The sequence below is a fragment of the Electrona antarctica genome, assembly GCF_951216825.1.
Source record: "Electrona antarctica genome assembly, chromosome: 8".
Classification (NCBI taxonomy): domain Eukaryota; kingdom Metazoa; phylum Chordata; class Actinopteri; order Myctophiformes; family Myctophidae; genus Electrona; species Electrona antarctica.
The window spans coordinates 56,203,087-56,222,565 of NC_136789.1; the positions used below are offsets into that span (position 1 = coordinate 56,203,087).

General features: G+C 45.0%; 1 protein-coding gene across 1 annotated transcript in view; it reads right to left on the minus strand.

Moving 5' to 3' along the window:
- Positions 1 to 309: 309 nt before the first annotated feature.
- Positions 310 to 19,479, minus strand: part of ttc3 (tetratricopeptide repeat domain 3) — a 64,432-nt gene continuing 45,262 nt past the window's right edge. Inside the window, exons 33-48 of the mRNA XM_079508491.1 lie at positions 19,424 to 19,461; positions 18,260 to 18,583; positions 16,580 to 16,814; positions 13,944 to 14,003; positions 13,140 to 13,289; positions 12,374 to 12,513; positions 10,713 to 10,781; positions 8,908 to 9,004; positions 8,246 to 8,349; positions 7,591 to 7,675; positions 6,055 to 6,156; positions 4,792 to 5,054; positions 4,326 to 4,440; positions 3,213 to 3,344; positions 2,060 to 2,152; positions 310 to 556 (exon numbers count right to left, since the gene is read on the minus strand). Of these exons, the coding sequence (XP_079364617.1) occupies positions 416 to 556; positions 2,060 to 2,152; positions 3,213 to 3,344; positions 4,326 to 4,440; positions 4,792 to 5,054; positions 6,055 to 6,156; positions 7,591 to 7,675; positions 8,246 to 8,349; positions 8,908 to 9,004; positions 10,713 to 10,781; positions 12,374 to 12,513; positions 13,140 to 13,289; positions 13,944 to 14,003; positions 16,580 to 16,814; positions 18,260 to 18,583; positions 19,424 to 19,461 (2,148 nt within the window). The 3' untranslated portion in view covers positions 310 to 415. The remainder of the gene's footprint in view (positions 557 to 2,059; positions 2,153 to 3,212; positions 3,345 to 4,325; positions 4,441 to 4,791; positions 5,055 to 6,054; positions 6,157 to 7,590; positions 7,676 to 8,245; positions 8,350 to 8,907; positions 9,005 to 10,712; positions 10,782 to 12,373; positions 12,514 to 13,139; positions 13,290 to 13,943; positions 14,004 to 16,579; positions 16,815 to 18,259; positions 18,584 to 19,423; positions 19,462 to 19,479) is intronic.

Consider the following 19,479-nt stretch of genomic DNA (forward strand, 5'->3'; position numbering starts at 1 on the left):
TCAAACGGGAGGTTAATAGGATTACACAACATTACATTTATGCCCATCGCACGATTGCAACGCTCACAACCGATCATCAAGCTAACTGCGTCGTTAGCTTGCTAATTGGTTGTTTTCCGCCAAGCGATACAATCGTACAACGCGGTATACAATAACAGGATTCCACCAGGAACATATGTAATGAAAACAGATTCGGAAGGACATTAAGAGGGGTTTGCAGGGGCCTCACACATTAGGAGAGGTTGGCGGAGGGGTGGGAGTCTCTCAGAAGGACATTAAGAGGGGTTTGCAGGGGCCTCACACATTAGGAGAGGTTGGCGGAGGGGTGGGAGTCTCTCAGAAGGACATTAAGAGGTGTTTGCAGGGGCCTCACACATTAGGAGAGGTTGGCGGAGGGGTGGCGGCGTCTCAGACGTTAGGAGAGGTTGGCGGAGGGGTGGGGGTCTCGGCGCATCATTCTGCCAGCGGCAGGAAGCATGGGGAAGTCTTCGGGAAGCACGGCGTGCTCCCTGCACGTCGGGCACGTGCTCTGCTCTCTGAGCCACGACTTAATGCACTGTTCAGACGGAGAGAAAGGAAGAAAGATAGACTTAATGCACTGTTCTGATGGAGAGAGAAAAGAATGGTCGACTTAATGCACTGTTCTGATGGAGAGAGAAAAGAATGGTCGACTTAATGCACTGTTCTGATGGAGAGAGAAAAGAATGGTCGACTTAATGCACTGTTCTGATGGAGAGAGAAAAGAATGGTCGACTTAATGCACTGTTCTGATGGAGAGAGAAAAGAATGGTCGACTTAATGCACTGTTCTGATGGAGAGAGAAAAGAATGGTCGACTTAATGCACTGTTCTGATGGAGAGAGAAAAGAATGGTCGACTTAATGCACTGTTCTGATGGAGAGAGAAAAGAAAGATAGACTTAATGCACTGTTCTGATGGAGAGAGAAAAGAAAGATAGACTTAATGCACTGTTCTGATGGAGAGAGAAAAGAATGGTCGACTTAATGCACTGTTCTGATGGAGAGAGAAAAGAAAGATAGACTTAATGCACTGTTCTGATGGAGAGAGAAAAGAAAGATAGACTTAATGCACTGTTCTGATGGAGAGAGAAAAGAAAGATAGACTTAATGCACTGTTCTGATGGAGAGAGAAAAGAAAGATAGACTTAATGCACTGTTCTGATGGAGAGAGAAAAGAAAGATAGACTTAATGCACTGTTCTGATGGAGAGAGAAAAGAAAGATAGACTTAATGCACTGTTCTGATGGAGAGAGAAAAGAAAGATAGACTTAATGCACTGTTCTGATGGAGAGAGAAAAGAAAGATAGACTTAATGCACTGTTCTGATGGAGAGAGAAAAGAAAGATAGACTTAATGCACTGTTCTGATGGAGAGAGAAAAGAAAGATAGACTTAATGCACTGTTCTGATGGAGAGAGAAAAGAAAGATAGACTTAATGCACTGTTCTGATGGAGAGAGAAAAGAAAGATAGACTTAATGCACTGTTCTGATGGAGAGAGAAAAGAAAGATAGACTTAATGCACTGTTCTGATGGAGAGAGAAAAGAAAGGTCGACTTAATGCACTGTTCTGATGGAGAGAGAAAAGAAAGATAGACTTAATGCACTGTTCTGATGGAGAGAGAAAAGAAAGATAGACTTAATGCACTGTTCTGATGGAGAGAGAAAAGAAAGATAGACTTAATGCACTGTTCAGACGGAGAGAGAAAAGAAAGGTCGACTTAGTGCTCTATTTAGATGGAGAGAGAAAAGAAAGAATGATCGACTTAGTGCTCTATTTAGATGGAGAGAGAAAAGAAAGAAAGATCGACTTAGTGCTCCATTTAGATGGAGAGAGAAAAGAAAGAATGATCGACTTAGTGCTCTATTTAGATGGAGAGAGAAAAGACAGATCGTTAAGACAACAGAGAATGCAAGTGATAACTCTTAAAATTATGAGACGAAATGCAAAGTTTGCTGTATTCATATTAGTTCTTAGGGTTTTGAGGTCACATTAACGGTCACATATACAGCACTGAACAATGAGTCAGTTTGTTCCTCACCTCTTTGTGGAAGCTGTGTCTGCAATCCAGCACACACACATCGCCTGCAGTCATCTCATCATGACAGATGATGCACGGATCATCCACGTTCAGCTGGACACACAACACACACGAGAATTTAGTCTTTCATACTACTGTTGAAGCGTCAACTCGTCAAATGTAACAACGTTTGCTTTTTGAGTGGTGCAACCACTCCCTTACGGAGCTATGTGTGTGGGTGGGTGGCTGGGTGTCTGGGTAGGAGCACGAAAACAGCATGGTTGTTTTTCACCATCTGTGCGCAACCTAACGCACACACAAACACACACGCACGTATTAACACTCCCATCGCCCAGGACGAAGTTCTTTGTCCTTTCTATTAGTAACGCCCGGTGCTCAGGACGAAGTATTGTCCTAAAGACGAAGTTTATTGATACGAGAACTGCTGGGCTCTCCTCGGTGACGCGCAAGAGTGAGACGTCATCAAAAAACTCCCTCCTCTGTTTAGCTGATGAAAACGAAAATCTTAAAACGTTCATAAATCGCGATCTAAATCATCCCGTCTTTTTCTGGGGAAAAAATCCTGTGTTAGACGGCGCTCCGCGGTCCAGTCGCTAGTCTCGATAGATTTATTCTTGTCTCCCGTTGTTGTCGATCGACTCTAAAGTGCTGTGGCTATTGTTAGCTGCTACACAACATCATGAACTTCCGGCCGGTCCGTCCGGAAAAGGCGTCCGTGTTTATAAATCGACTGGGCGCATGAATGTAATGGATTAAATAGTTCCGGGCAATTAAAGTGTTAACTGTATATATGATGCTTTCGGGGGTGCCAGTACATTACAGTGACAGTACAGTACAGTAGAGGGACCGCCACACGGTAACTCTGTCATTTCTCAACCGTTTCGGACGCGGCACGCCGGAACCGGCCGGAAACCCAAAAATAGCAGATCTACAAGCTCATAGCGCACCACCGAGTGGCGCGCTACGAGCTTGTAGATCTGCTATTTTTGAAAAACCGAAGAACGACTGACAGAGACATAGCTTTTTCAGAAAACTGTCAGGATGTATAAGACATTTTTTGAATCTGATCTCAGGTCAAAATGGGTTAACTGCATTCACAATTGCATGGCAACGTATTTGGCCTTCATGGGTACGTTTAGATGGGACCACTCACAGCATGGGAGGGTCGGTTGCCTCCCAGGGTCTGCCAGACAGGAACCGGCGCGGGCCCAGGAGCGGCCACGGGAGTCCCACTGCGCTGTGGGGTGGACCTGTTGCTGCTGCTGGCTCCGTTGTTCACCTGCTCCTGGAAACACAACAGAACATGTCACGGCACCAATGCCCAGCTTAGAAAAATACAAAAATAGCAGACCTACAAGCTCGTAGCGCGCCAAAATAGCAGATCTACAAGCTCATAGCGCGCCACCGAGTGGCGCGCTATGAGCTTGTAGATCTGCTATTTTTCAATAGCTAAATTATAACATAATGTTTAAAATACCAAAAGGGGTTCCCGCCCAAAATGGGTTAACCACTTTAACCATTATTTTGAACTTTAGCTATTGAAATAATATCAGATCTACAAGCTCGTAGCGCAGCACTGATTTTTCTTTTTTATCGTGAAAGTGTGTGCAAATATATATTGTTTCACAGCAACCGTTTTTTCTCGGCTGCCTATTGGGTGCCTATTGGGGTCCTTGACATTGAAATACTCTGAGCACCACTGACATAGAAACAAAGGTTTTTCAGAAAACCGTCATGATTTATAAGACATTAAATCTGGTCTCAGGTCTCAATGGGATAACACAAACTTTGTATTTGGTTTGGCCCACGTTATCATGTCCATATTTCAACTTTTAGTTATGTTTTTTTTTTTTCTTCCCGTAAATCGATTGCCGTATTTCAACTATTTTTGCTACTTTTGAGTGACACTGTAGTATGGTGATCTACAAGACAGGTTGTGCAAGTAGTACAAGTTACAACAAAAAAGTATTAACAAACACTTGGCACTAAATAATACCTAAAATTAGATCCATATTTTTTGGAACATACGAACGTTTTTAACTCAAATCTTTGCTTCTGGAACACCCATCTGAAACATATTTTCAGATGGGTGTCTGCGACTCGGCGGTCAATTTCATATATTTTTGGGGATCCTTGACATGAAATCGTTTGAGCACCACCGATATAGAAACCACAGGTTTTTCTGAAAACCGTCATGATTTAGAAGACATTTTGTAGAATCGCACGTAGGTCTACATGGGTCTAAAGGAGTCAGTGGAGGGTGTACCTGGTGGTCCAGGATGATCTGTGTCACTCCACTGGCCACGTCCTGGAAGGCCATGCTGTTCAGTTGTCTGCCGTTCATCACACGGAACTCCTGGACAAACTTGATCAAGTCCAGCCTGGGAAACAACACGCACATTAAGATGCTTTACGCGTGTTCAGTATGGCGGCAGGCTCTCTCGGAAATAGGGACCAGGAAAATCCATTAATTGACATTAAGAGATGATCAGATTAAATTAAACGTGAAATATGAGCTTACCACGATGACAGAAAGGTAATCGATTAATCCATCGGTAAGGTTATCAACTATATCAATGACTGAATTTATCGATAATTTGCATCCCTAATCGGAAATGAAACCACACGGACGCTTCGCCAGTCAATGTACTATGCTAAAATGGCCTAAAATTAAATATATATAAAAAGAATGGTTGTGAGTGTTGAGTGTGTAAGTGTTGCGTGGTGTTCACCTCGTGTAGTCGGGGAAAACACTGGACAGGTGCTCCAGAACGCGCTCAAACACAGTCGGGGGTTGTTGGGATTCCAGGGTCTTGGCCTGGGGCCCGGCGGCTCCCGGCGGTGGAGAGGCCCCGGCCGCCGCCGCCTCGGGGTGGCCGTGTGTGTGGGGGCCCTGGTGGCTGGGCCCCGCGGGGCCCCGCGCCGCCTGGGGCCCGTCGTAGGGGCTCTGTGACGACGGAGGGCTCTGGGGCAGCTGGTGGACCGACAGGAACATCTGCCACACACACACACACACACACACACACACGGGAGTGTTAAGGTTTCGTCATTTAACCCATTCACCCATTTAGACCTGAGAAAAGATTCTACAAAATGTCTTCAAAATCATGACAGTTTTCTGAAAAAGCTATGTTTCTATGTCAGTCGTTCATCTATTTTTCAAAAATAGCAGACCTACAAGCTCGTAGCGCGCTACGAGCTTGTAGATCTGCTATTTTTCAATAGCTAAAGCATAACATAATGCTAACACCAAAACGGGTTCCTGCCCAAAATGGGTTAAGAGACCAGATTCAACAAATGTCTTCTAAATCATGATTTCGGAATAAAACCTACGTTTTCTTCAAAAACATTTTCATGTCAAGGACCCCAAAAACTATAATGGAATTTGCCGCCGATCGAAAATATGTTGTTACAGAGGTAAAGCCGTCTGAAAACAGAGCAGGCAATGTAAGTGGATGCGCGCGCATCTTCAAAATGGCCGCGGCCATTGGCTCAGAAGCATAACAGAGCTAACGAACGGTAGCTTTTAATACGATCGTATTAAAACATGCATTAAATAATACATCGCTGTTAAAACGGCTTTTCCGGGTGTGGCACCGTACGCTATTCTACGTGTCTAATTGTCTATGTTCCTGGCAGGCCTCGTGTTAAGCATTATGTTATACTTTAGCTATTGAAAAATCGCGAAAATGTAGTGCAAATCTTTGAATATATATTCTTTCAGAATGAACGTTTTTAACTCAAATCTTTGCTTCTGCAGGGGGGTGGGGTGGGGGGGGGGGGGGTTTGTCCCTGGAACGACATATTTTCAGATGGGGGTCGGGGGCCAATTACATATATTTTTGGGGGTCCTTGACATGAACATGTTTGAAAACCACCGACATAGAAACATAGGGTTTTTCAGAAACCCGTCAGGATTTAGGAGACATTTGTAGAATCGCCTCAGGTCTAAATGGGTTAATAGTACGTACAAGTATTCAATCAATCACTCTTACCGGTACAACTGGTGTCTGGGGAGCGCTGGGGACGCTGATCGAAGGCAGAGATCCCAGCCTTATGCCCTTCTTCACCTGTTCCATCTGCACCTGGTACTGAGACTACACACACACACACACACACACACACACACACACACACACACACACACAGAGAGGATGGGTTGCGCACGCTTATCCGACACCATAGGAGCGACATGCGGAAACAACTATCGGATTAAGGTTGGCGAACACGCGTTAAAGTTGGCGACCAGATTAAGGTTGGCGAACATGCGTTAAGGTTGGCGAACATGCCTGCTCCGTGCCTGCGGTTATGGTTACTGGTTAGGGTTTGAGGTAGGTTGTCATTCTAATGACAGTCGGACCAATAATAGTATGTCGGAACTAAAGCCTGTAGAACACAGGATTGTATTACTATACTTGCGAGGACGACACTTTTATGAATTCCATGTTAAAATGTTCTTTTTTTTTTGCTGTAAGCCTAAAGCCAAAAAGCAGCAGATCTACAAGCTCACAACGGCGATGTGGCATCAATCAGAGCTGGTACAGTTGGGTGCCACCGATATTGTCCCTTATCATTTGACCCATTTAGGCCTGACCTCAAAATTAAAAAAAAATCCTTCTAAATCCTCCCGTTTTCTGAAATAAATATTTTCACGATTTTTCAAAAATAGCAGACCTACAAGCTCGTAGCGCGCCACCGAGTGGCGCGCTACGAGCTGGTAGATCTGCTATTTTTCAATAGCTAAATTATAACATAATGTTTAAAACACCAAAAGGGGTTCCCGCCCCCAAAATGGGTTAACTGTCCTTTTGCGCAGATCACGCAAACCTCAGCAAAAAGAAAAGGACAATATCGATGGCCTCCAACTGTATGTGGGCTTCACGTCTGCTATGTACACAACCCCGGGTGGGTCCTCTCAACCTTTTCAATTCAAGGACCACCAGAACTCCGAGAGCGTACAAATGGAACCCTCACGGGTCCATTGGGTTCCATGTGTACACTCTCAAGAGTTACAGAACCGGAAACGGGTCCACCTGTAAACCCGTGGGCCTATTGGAACCGTTGAAGGGAACCGGAATGGGAATAGGCCTATCTCACAGCCCGCTTTCCACTCCCACTTCCGGTAAATAGTGGTGTCTTTAACATGAGCATTTACACGTTTTTTTCTCTGGAGAATCTAAGTACATTTTCTAATGTAAAAATGTGACAGACCAATATTATTATGAAGCAAACAAGATGGTAAATCAGCTCGAACAGATAGAACAAACCTTACCTTGAGAAAACAAAAGTTGTAGACTTCTTAAATTACCTCTGTTAACATGTAGCGTCTATGGAGTGACGTCACGCTATCACCACTAACCCCAAAAGGGGGCGTATTAAGGGGGGCGGGGAAATTCTGTGAGATAGGCTTCTTGTTAAAATCCTAAGGGATCCCCAGTGGCAGTGCGTCTGTGAGCGACGAATGGTGTTGTAGTGTCTAGCTGCTGCGAGTGATGATTCTAGACTGCTAAGGGTGTCATGATCGACTGTACCTCAACGTTGGAGATCTTGTCCTCGGCCTCTTGAACACAGGCTCTCCAGTTGCCTCTCGGAACGTTCAAAACTTGAGGGGGGAACCTGGAAGAGATCAGAACGCCACAGAGCGGTGTGAATGGAACTGGTGCGTATTGCAAGCCGGTCGCAAGGGAGCGAGCGCACACCAGACAGTGTTACTAAGGCGCCGACCACGGCAGGTAATAATGCTACTAAGGGTAGGGGAAAAAGAAGTGGCTTGGACTCCTCATGCATTGAAGGACGCATGAGGTCAGTCCATTGCTCTCCCCATGTTGGCGGATTAGATAATTGACACTGGGTGAAAAAAATGGGTTACAAAATCGGGGGATTTTTTTTAATAATAATGTTCAAAAGGAGGAGACCATTGTCGAAACGTTGGTTCCCTGCATATCTGTTAAATACACCTTTTGCATCATGGCTAAGAGTTGAGCGGCCTCCTACTTCTCAACGTATACAAACGGAACCAAATACAGGACAGTAGGTAGCAGTGTGTGTGTGTGTGTGTGTGTGTGTGTGTGTGTGTGTGTGTGTGCGCGTGCAGGTAGAATCGTTAGAAGCCGGATAGTGTTACTCTGTTGGCACAAAACACTTTCAAGTCTTCAAGCATAGCTTTTGGCCATTCCCTGGACCTACCTGGGCGCCACCTCCTCCAGCTTGGCCAGGATGGCTTTGGCATCCGACCGGGACCTGTAGAGGTCATGCAAGGCCTGGTCCCGTTGGTTCTCCAAGTTAGACAGCTGGTGGACCAAACACAGGTGCAGTTTAAGTCTGGTGCTCTGTGTCTGTGTGTGTGTGTGTGTGTGTGTGTGTGTGTGTGTGTGTGTGTTATAAAATATGTATGTAATGTAGGAAAAGAAACTGGGATTTTTACTTGAGTCGTGACCTATAACAATTAGTCTGTGACCCACACACATGGGTCCCGACCTCTAGAGCACTGGTGCTCTGGAGCAGGGGTTCTCAAGCCTTGGGTCGGAGGGGGGGCGCCAAATTATTTGGGGGGGGGGGGGGGGGTCCCCAAAAACTGAATGGCTGGAAAATGGAAATGAAGAGTTTACATAGTACATGCATACACCTTCCCTAATGATTAGGGATTTCAGTATTGGGGGTGGGGAGGGGGTCCCGAGACATTGCCAAAGCATTTCCGGGGTCCACGGCCAAAAACCGTTGAGAGCAGGGGTTGTCAACCTTTTGGGGCTGGGGAGACCACCGAAAATCCTTTGGCCATGTCTCGCGGATTGGAGCTCACGTTGGTGTCTATAAGTGAGGTCAAAGTTAAAGGGAGCACAGATGCAGACCTGAGCTGCCTGGGACCTCCTGCCGGCTTTGGCACACAGCTCCTTGCATCTCCTGATCTCGTCCTCCAGGCTCATCTTCTCAGCTGCCGACTGGTTACTGTGGAGACAACAGCACACGCTCACCATCTGATGTCGTTGCCGTGTGTCATTATTGTGTGAGGCCCCATTTACACTGGCAGCCAAATCCAGCCTGGTATCGGATCTGTACCACATCCAGATTGGAATAAATACGTATTTAAACACAAACAAGTCACATGGAATCGGATTTTTACAAATGCGACTTGAGCCACATTCAGTCGTCTCAGTCTGAACGCAGCCAGTAACCCGATCCAAGTCAGATTCCGTGTGACTCGTTTGTGTTTAGAGTAGACTTATTTAAACAAATCAGATTCCAATCTGGATGTGGAACACGTATGATTCAAGCTGGATTTGGTGACAGTCTGAAGACACAGATCTGTGACGGATCCGATCCGCAAATGCAGTGTGAACGCTGAACAGTCGGGCCAAAAGATCGGATTTGAGAAATAAATCAGATTGAAATGGGATTCGACTGGGTACCGATCCGTTTGTGTAATGTTTCGATTTGCCACGGCAAACTGCTGCAAACATTTCTGAACAAATGTGACCAGATTTGACTGAGAGCCTGCCATCGCGCACATTCCAGCTTTTCACCATAGGAGAAAAACTTTTTTTTTTTTTTCCAAAATGAGTTAATAGCACAGGCAGACTCTTCACATACTAGAGCATGTCTGAAATAAGTGTCAGAGCTGAAATAGACATGTAAATATGAAATACATGCTTAAACATGTAGCTAGGTGTAATGTTAGAGACCACAGAAGTGAACCTTTCAAGCCTGTTTTCTCAACTCGCTGTTTTCTGCAAGACATTACCCTATAAGCCATATCTCCAAAACTGGTGGGTCAAACTGAACAACCAATATGTCAATTTGAAGCTATGATTCCCTGCTTTCATGACATGAAAAAACAAAAAATCTAAAAAATCCAATGGCAGTCTCTCAGTCAAATGTGGTCACAAATGTAACTGACCAAAACGGAGGGGAACATTTTGCACGGTTTTTGTCATCAGCTGGCCTCATTTGCGCAGCGGTGTCCCATGCAGTGTTGTTTTTGTCATCAGCTGGCCTCATTTGCGCAGCGGTGTCCCATGCAGTGTTGTTTTTGTCATCAGCTGGCCTCATTTGCGCAGCGCTGTCCCATGCAGTGTTGTTTTTGTCATCGCTGGCCTCATTTGCGCAGCGGTGTCCCATGCAGTGTTGTTTTTGGCAGCAAATTTTGATTTAGTCATAGTCTCTTGAATAGTTTATTTAGTTTTAGTCACAGTTTAGTCACTTGGAATGTTTTAGTGTTAGTCTAGTTTTAATTGACTAAATATCATGAGATTTTAGTCGACTAAATCTACAGTTGATTTAGTCGAGTGAAATGTATTTTGGTGGGTCTTGATGCCGTTTAATGACTGATTTTACACTTGCTGAAAATAGCCGATCTACAAGCTCACAACGCGTCGCGCTGCGACGCGTTGTGAGCTTGTAGATCGGCTATTTTCAGCATGCAACTATTGTAAAATGACTTATAGTGGATCTCTTGTCCACTATAGTCCCTTCCTAACATTTTAGCCTAGTTTTTATTTGTTGACGAAATTGTCAGTATATTTAGTCTTAGTTTTAGTCACCATAGCTTAGTTTTTATTTAGTTTCCATTTAGTCAGTGGGAAAAAGGTAGTCGGACAGTTTTCGTCTTAGTTGTAGTCGACGAAAACGACACTGGTCCCCATGTACCTACACTTACCTTAGTTCCAGGAATCGCTCCAGCTGACTGTCATAGCCGAGGCCCTTCTCTCTGAAGCTTCTCTTGATGCTGTGTGACACAAAGAGATTAGGCTCCGTTAAAAACACTTGCACGCTGACTTTTTATTCTTTTGAGCTGTTGTTCTGTGTCCAGCAGCAACAAACTGGATACAGTGCCCAACCCACTGTTCCAAACTCTAACTAAACATACGCCATCATAAGGTTTCGTCATTTAACCCATTCGCCCATTTAGACCCGAGAAAAGCTTCTACAAAATGTCTTGAAAATCATGACAGTTTTCTGAAAAAGCTATGTCTCTATGTCAGACCTACAAGCTTGTAGATCTGCTACAAGCTTGTAGATCTACAAGCTTGTAGATCTATTTTTCAATAGCTAAAGCATAACATAGTGCTAACGCCAAAAGGGGTTCCCGCCCCAAAATGGGTTTTAAAACATTCACAAAAAACACGTGGTTTCAGGAGCTGGTCGGTTCAGCGAGAGAAATAAATCTGGGACGGCCTGCCAAAGGGACAATGGGCCAGATTCAATAAGCGGTTTACAAAAAAGCGGGAGTTCCGCAGATTCTCACGTCTGCTCGGACACTTCGGGATCACTTGACACGATCAGCGCCGGGATTTCTTTCAAAATAACAGCTCGGAGTGCCGCGCAGATATGGCTGCTTTTACTCTGTAAGGCCCCCCCCCCACCCCCCCAGACACATTCAGAGCCGAATTATTAGTTCACAACTAGTGCGTGACGGAGGGATTATTGTCAGCGTTTCTTTTCAATCACGATAAACGATAACAGCGATCATTGTCCCATCCCCAGCCAAGACATCCGAGAGCCACGGGTTGCGCTAAACGTCTAGTTCAGTGGTTTTCAACCAGTGGTCCTTGGGGGGGTTCCAGGTGGTCCACAGCTAAATAATGGAGAGTCGGTAACCAAATGGTTTTATTTTACACTTAACAAATTTAAATTATTGTTAACCCATTTTGACCTGAGATCAGATTCTAAAAATGTCTTCTACATCCTGACAGTTTTCTGAATAAGCTATGTTTCTATGTCAGTCGTTCTTCGATTTTTCAAAAATAGCAGACCTACAAGGTCGTAGCGCGGCACTCGTGGCGCGCTATGAGCTTGTAGATCTGCTATTTTTCAATAGCTAAAGCAAAACACCAAAAGGGGTTCCCGCCCAAAATGGGTTAAACATCTGCATCAGTTCATTTACAAGAAGTGTACACAATTAGAGAATGTGGAAGAATTGTTATTTTGATCAACGTTTGCCTGTTATCTCTCCCAATGGTACCAACAACAACAGGACGGAGATGTGTACATATTCTTTAGTTTTGGGTCCGAGAGGCTAACTCAAATGCCCAATAAACCCATTTTGGGCGGGAACCCCTTTTGGTGTTTTAAACATGTTATAATTTAGCTATTGAAAAATAGCAGATCTACAAGCTCATAGCGCGCCACCGAGTGGCGCGCTACGAGCTTGTAGGTCTGCTATTTTTGAAAAATCATGAAAATATTTATTTCAGAAAACTGGAGGATTTAGAAGATTTTTTTTTAAATTTCGAGGTCAGGCCTAAATGGGTCAACAATGGGCCAGTTGGGCCTGGATATGAAAAAGGGTTGAAAACCACTGGTCTCGTCAGTAGTCACCTGTCCTGCGCCTCGGCCAGTGCTTTGATCTCCAACTTCAGGGCCTTGAGGGCCTCCTGGTTCTCCTTCTTCTCTCGCTGGTCCCGCTTCACCTCGTCCTCCAGTTTCTGCTGGAACAGCGCCAGCTCTTTGTTCATCACCTGCACACACACACACACACACACACACACACACACACACACACACACACACACACACACACACACACACACACACACACACACACACACACACACACACACACACACACACACACACACACACACACACACACACACACACACACACACACACACACACACACACACACACACACACACACACACACACACACACACCTCATTTCGTCAACTGAAACTCTGAACAAAACCAAAAAGAAAACGTTCGTCGACTACCGTTTTTCACCGACGAAAACTAAATAAAAACTAAGCTATGAGGACTAAAAGTCTAAAACAAAGAATAAATATATTGACAGTTCTGCCAATAATAACTAAACTAAAATGTTAGGGCGGGACTAGTGGAGAAAAGATTATGTAGCACTAAAAATACATTGTATGTTCGGGTGTTGCACGCACTCACACTTTTTGTCGACAAATTAAACTGACTTTCCATTTCTGCTAAGCAACGAGCTATATAGGCTTCGGTTAATTCGATTTATATTAGGGCAAAGTCGACGATGTAGCCGGAACGGGGAGGTGGTGTCACATCCGCTTTATCCCCGGATGTGACCCTTTGGTGAGGTTGTTGAGTTAACACAGCCACCTACCTGTGTGTTGGCACTCATCTCAGCGTACTCGTCTCGCAGGATAGCGATGGCCGCTCCGCGCCTTGCTTTGAACCGGTCATGGCTGGACTTTATGGCATGGATGTGTTTCTCCAGGTCCCTCTGGCTCTTCTCCATCTTATTGATCTCGCCCTGGAAGGTGGATCAAAGGAACACACAGACCATATTCACACGGTGGCCCGTCTTGAGATTAAGTTAACGAAATGCCACCCCTGCCACCACGTGAATATGGTCAATAACTCTTCCTACTTCCGCGCCCCTTCCCCATTTCCTTCACAGGTGTTACCGATGATGCTAATGAAGGCTCTTGTGCCATGCTGGTCAAACAGAGGAGTCAGAGGTGCGGCTATGTAACAGTGAATTTCTTGTTCTACATAGTGGTAATTATAATAGATTTGTAATGCGCTTTACATTCGTGAAAATCTCAACGTGCTACAATAAGCAAATGCATATCTTATAGTGGTATTGCTACTTTCTCCTAAGTAAAACCAGAGTACTTCTTCCACTACTGAATTGCATTAACCCACTTTTGGGCGGGAACGCATTTTGGTGTTTCAAGCATTCTGTTATACTTTAGCTATTGGAAAATAGCAGATCTACAAGCTCATAGCGCGCCACCGAGTGGCGCGCTACGAGCTTGTAGGTCTGCTATTTTTTGAAAAAAATCGTGAAAATGCGGCACAAATCTTTGAATATATATTCTTTCAGAGCAAACGTTTTTTTTTTTTTTCAACGTCAGGCCTAAATGGGTTAAGAAGAATTACAATGCAACGACATGGAACTCACGTTATTCACGACTTCAAGAGGCTCAAGTTTTTCTGTATTGACCGCTACTGCCCTCTTAACCTATAAGAAGAAGAACAAAAAAACAAACAAAAAACACAGAAGCAAAATCATTCAGAACACTTTGTAAATCTCTACATGAGAGTGCAGCATCGTCGCCGTCGTCGTGGTGCTGAAAGCTCTTCTCTAGGAGATCTAGAAGGGTGCATTTGGTTACCAACTCTCCATCATTTAGATGGGGACCACCTGGAGCCTGGCCTGGGCTAGGGCATTAAGCAACTAGTCCACTAGTTTACTAGTAAATCCACTAGTCGACCTTGTTGGTACTAGTTGACTAGTTGATAAGGAAAAAAAAAAGAAAAATATATATTTTTTATTTTTTTCCCCGATTTTGTAGGCCTCAAGATCAGGTAGATTATAGTTATAGTCACCAATGTACACAGTTTTTAAATGTACAAATAATTATTTAAAAAAAAAAAGATTTTTATTTTTTACATAATAGGTAGTTAACACCTTGAGGGCTCGGTCGGGCCTATTTAATCCATTAATAAAATGTGCCCATCATTTATAGCGCCCGGACCACTTTTACCGGCGGACCGGAAGTTGTTGTGAATGTGTGTGTAGCAGCTAACAATAGCCACACCACTCTAGAGTCGATCGACAACGGGAGGTAAGAATAAATCTATCGCGACTAGCGACTGGACCGCGGAGCGCCGTCTAACACAGGATCTTTTTTCATAATTAGACGGGATGATTTAGATCGCGAGTTATGAACGTTTTAAGATTTTCGTTGTCGTCCGCTAAACAGGCAGGGGACATTTTCGATGACGTGTCACTGTTGTGCAACACCGAGGATTGGGCAACAAGCGCTCCTAGGCTGTGGTGCGATGCGACCGGTTTTGATATCATTAATCTCCGTCGTTTTTATCAATATCCGCCTCGGGCAACTGACCGTGCACTTGAACTTGACGGTGATCTCCGCCTTGCGCCCTCAAGGTGTTAAACAACGACTAGTAAACTAGGCAACTAGTAAAAATGACTAGAAGTGAATGCCCTAGCCTGGGCACCATTCCATTTCGGGTTCATGAACCGGTCGGGAGCGGATGATATCGCGACGTCATGTTGTAGTATTGTTTTGTAGTCGGCAATCTTCCGGAACTTCCCTTTTCCCCTCAAACCGATTTTTCTCAATAAAAGCTACAGGCTAACGAGAGCTTTTATTGTTATTCTTCCGGTTTGAGGGAAAAGGAAGTTCCGTTTTATTGTTCCTGCCCGAGGACTACCAAACAACACCACGACATGACACAACAATATCACCCGCCCCCGACCGGATCATACGGCACTTTTGGAACAGAGACCAGGCTCTCCTCCGAGGTGGAAAGCCTGGTGAGGCGAGGTCACCTGGAACCAAAAGACCGCTGGGTGAAAACCACCGCCATACAGTTGGAGGCCATCGATATTGTCCTTTTCTTTTTGCTGAGGTTTGCGTGATCTGCGCAAAAGGACAGTTAACCCATTTTGGGCGGGAACCCCTTTTGGTGTTTTAAACATGGTTATAATTTAGCTATTGAAAAATAGCAGATCTACAAGCTCATAGCGCGCCACCGAGTGGCGCGCTACGAGCTTGTAGATCTGCTATTTTTGAGGATTTAGAAGGATTTTTTTTTTAATTTTGAGGTCAGGCCTAAATGGGTCAAATGATAAGGGACAATATCGGTGGCACCCAACTGTACGTGATCACACTACAGCTTCACACGAAAGCATCAACACGTAGCAGATGCACAAGCTTGTCGGTCCGCTACGTTTGATGCTCTTGAATTTGAATCCTTGGCCTTGAACAGTTTTGGCGGTTGAGGCTTCCACCCGTCAAAGAGACCATAAAGCATCTATTAAACCCCATTCTGGGAGGGAACCCTTTTTTGGTGTTTTTAACCATTATGTCATACTTTAGCTATTAAACAGCAAACAAGCTGTTAAGTTGGTCACTGCATTTGAAGACAGTGTGCGGGTGTTTGTTCCTTTTTTCATTGTCGGGCGCCGTACCCTCTCCTACGCACCTGTCGCCTGTAGGTGGGCGAAAGCCTAATATAGATAATTCTGGGGCTCCTTGACATGAAATATTGAGCACCACCGATATAGAAACATAGGTATTTCAGAAAACTGTCATGGTTTAGAACAGGGGTTCTCAACGTTTTTGGCCGGGGACCCCCGGAAATGCTTTGGCAACGTCTCGGGACGTTCCCGCCCCCTCCCACAGCCCCAATATAAATTGACTGCTACAATAACCTTAAACCATTTTGGGCGGGAACCCCTTTTGGTGTTTTAAGCATTGTTATAATTTAGCTATTGAAAAATAGCAGATCTACAAGCTCATAGCGCGCCACCGAGTGGCGTGCTATGAGCTTGTAGATCTGCTATTTTTGAAAAAAAGTGAAAATAAAATTTAAAAATAAATCATTTTTTCTTTTTTTTTTTTGAAAATAATTTGGGGACCCCCTAAAATTATTTGGCGACCCCCCGAGGGGTCGCGACCCACGGGTTGAGAACCCCTGGTTTAGAAGACATTTTCGACGTCAGGCCTAAATGGGTTACAATTACAACAGCAGCTGTAAAAAAATCCCTGCGCGCCCTGCACCCACCTGAACGACCGACGGTTTCCGCGCGGGTGTCTTGGAGGCGCTCTCCCCCGTAGGGAGCGGGCCCTCGGACACGGCGCCGTCGTCCATCTGACTCACATACAGGTCCAGGTCGTGGTCCAGGTCGCTGGCGGAGAAAAGCTGCGTCTCCGCGGCGCAGTACGAGGCGGCCAGCTCGCGCCCTTCGCCGCTCACCAGCGGCGAGAGCACGCCGTCGTACAGAAAAGGACTGGGGAGGCTGGGGAGGAAGCAAAGGTTATCATAGTTAATTGAGAAACAAAGAGAGAGAAAAAAAAAGTTTTTATTTCCATGGGAGAAGAAAAAAAAAAGTCTGGGGCCGAGTCCACTTCAATTCGGCAAACGGTAGTGCAAACGTCGATCACTCTCTGCTGATTTCTGATCGTCTGCACCTTTGTTAAATTGACGCACACACGTACACACACACACTCATCTCTCTCTCTGTCGCACTACATACTAATTCCTACACGGGTTGTGCTTATAACCACGCTCCCGGGCAAGTTAAGTTTACTAAGGTTAGGGTTAGGTATAGTTTTACTGAGGTTAAATAAGTGCCAGGGGGTGGACACCAGTTTTGGTCCTGGGTGCCACTTTTCCCATTATAAATAAAAGAAAGAAAATGTAATTATATTGTGCATGTAATGTGCATGTCATAACCTGCACACCAGATTAAAAGGTGTATATATATATATATATTTTTTTGCTCGTCTTAACGTCCCTGGCAATCAGTACATAGTGATATCGGGCTCGTCTTAACGTCCCTGGCATTTAAACTGTTAAGGTTAGGCTGTCAATCACAGCGACTGGCCAATCACAGCACATCGACTGCACAACTCGTGTAGGCTTTGGTATGTTGCCTCTGTCGCTCTAATTAATTAGTCTCATGTCGCGCAGCTGCGTCTAGATTCTCCCGGTGGATCCTGCCGGGAGCTGCCTATGCCATAAAAGCATACAGTAGGTGGACCCCAGGCTACGATTTCGTTGACTGAACTAAATTTAAAAACTAGCACAGGAAAAGAAAAGGGATAACTAACTGAAACTGCGTTTACAAAACGACAAAACTAACTGAAATGATTGTCAAAATGCCCTTAGTTTTCGTTTGTTACTTTATTCATAAGCTTAATCTGTAACTGAATATTTGTATTATTATATTTAAATGCCATATTTTCTTTAGTTTTTATTTCACAAGACAAAGACTCTGGCCCTTTTCACTCCCACACCTGACATAATTATTTGTTGATTGAAAAGGGCCGAAAAAACGAAAACCAACACTAAAACTAAACTAAAACCAAGTGCCGTCACAAAAATAGAAAATGAATACAAACTAGCAAACCAGCTCTGAAGACGAACTAAAACTAACTGAATTGCATTTTTTTTATTAACCCATTTTGGGCGGGAACCCCTTTTGGTGTTAGCATCATGTTATGCTTTAGCTATTGAAAAATAGCAGATCTACAAGCTCATAGTACGCCACCGAGTGGCGCGCTACGAGCTTGTAGGTCTGCTATTTTTGAAAAATCGAAGAACGACTGACATAGAAACATAGCTTTTTCAGAAAACTCTCAGGATATAGAAGACATTTTTAGAATCTGATCTCAGGTCAAAATGGGTTAAAGGTCCAAACAAACTAAAGCTAAACTCTAATAAATATAAAACTATTACCACCTTGGGAGGAAGTCGGCGGCAGAGGAGGGAGGGGAGTTCCCGATGACGTCCAGGTCGTCCAGGCCGCCCAGGCCGTCCACTAGGGCGGCGCCACCGCCACCACCACCACCGTTGTGCAGCAGCGCGGCGCTGGCGTGCTTGGTGAGGCCCACGTTCAGCGGGCCCACGGCCACGAAGCACAGCGAGTCCAGAAGGAAGGGCCGCAGGCCGCCCGCCGCCTGGATCTGCTGCCGCGCCACGGGGGGGAAGTAGGCCAGCTCGCCCACCAGCAGCGGGTCCTCGGCCGCCAGGGGCCCGTGCTCCTCCAGGATCTGAGCAAAGTAGCTGGCGGTGGGCGAGAGAGAGAGAGAGAGAGAGAGAGAGAGAGAGAGAGAGAGAGAGAGAGAGAGAGAGAGAGAGAGAGAGAGAGAGAGAGAGAGAGAGAGAGAGAGAGAGAGAGAGAGAGAGAGAGAGAGAGAGAGAGAGAGAGACACACGAGAACAAACAAACCACAAAAAGAATAAATCGTCGACATTTTGTGTTGTACTCTCATACAAACTCTCTTTAGTGCGGTCAGGGTTGTACTCACTCATACAAACTCTCTTTAGTGCGGTCAGGGTTGTACTCACTCATACAAACTCTCTTTAGTGCGGTCAGGGTTGTACTCACTCATACAAACTCTCTTTAGTGCGGTCAGGGTTGTACTCACTCATACAAACTCTCTTTAGTGCGGTCAGGGTTGTACTCACTCATACAAACTCTCTTTAGTGCGGTCAGGGTTGTACTCACTCATACAAACTCTCTTTAGTGCGGTCAGGGTTGTACTCACTCATACAAACTCTCTTTAGTGCGGTCAGGGTTGTACTCACTCATACAAACTCTTTAGTGCGGTTAGGGTTGTACTCACTCATACAAACTCTTTAGTGCGGTTAGGGTTGTACTCACTCATACAAACTCTCTTTAGTGCGGTTAGGGTTGTACTCACTCATACAAACTCTCTTTAGTGGGGTCAGGGTTGTAGTCACTCATACAAACTCTCTTTAGTGCGGTCAGGGTTGTACTCACTCATACAAACTCTCTTTAGTGCGGTCAGGGTTGTAGTCACTCATACAAACTCTCTTTAGTGCGGTTAGGGTTGTACTCACTCATACAAACTCTCTTTAGTGCGGTTAGGGTTGTACTCACTCATACAAACTCTCTTTAGTGGGGTCAGGGTTGTTGTCTAGAATGTTCTTATAGCG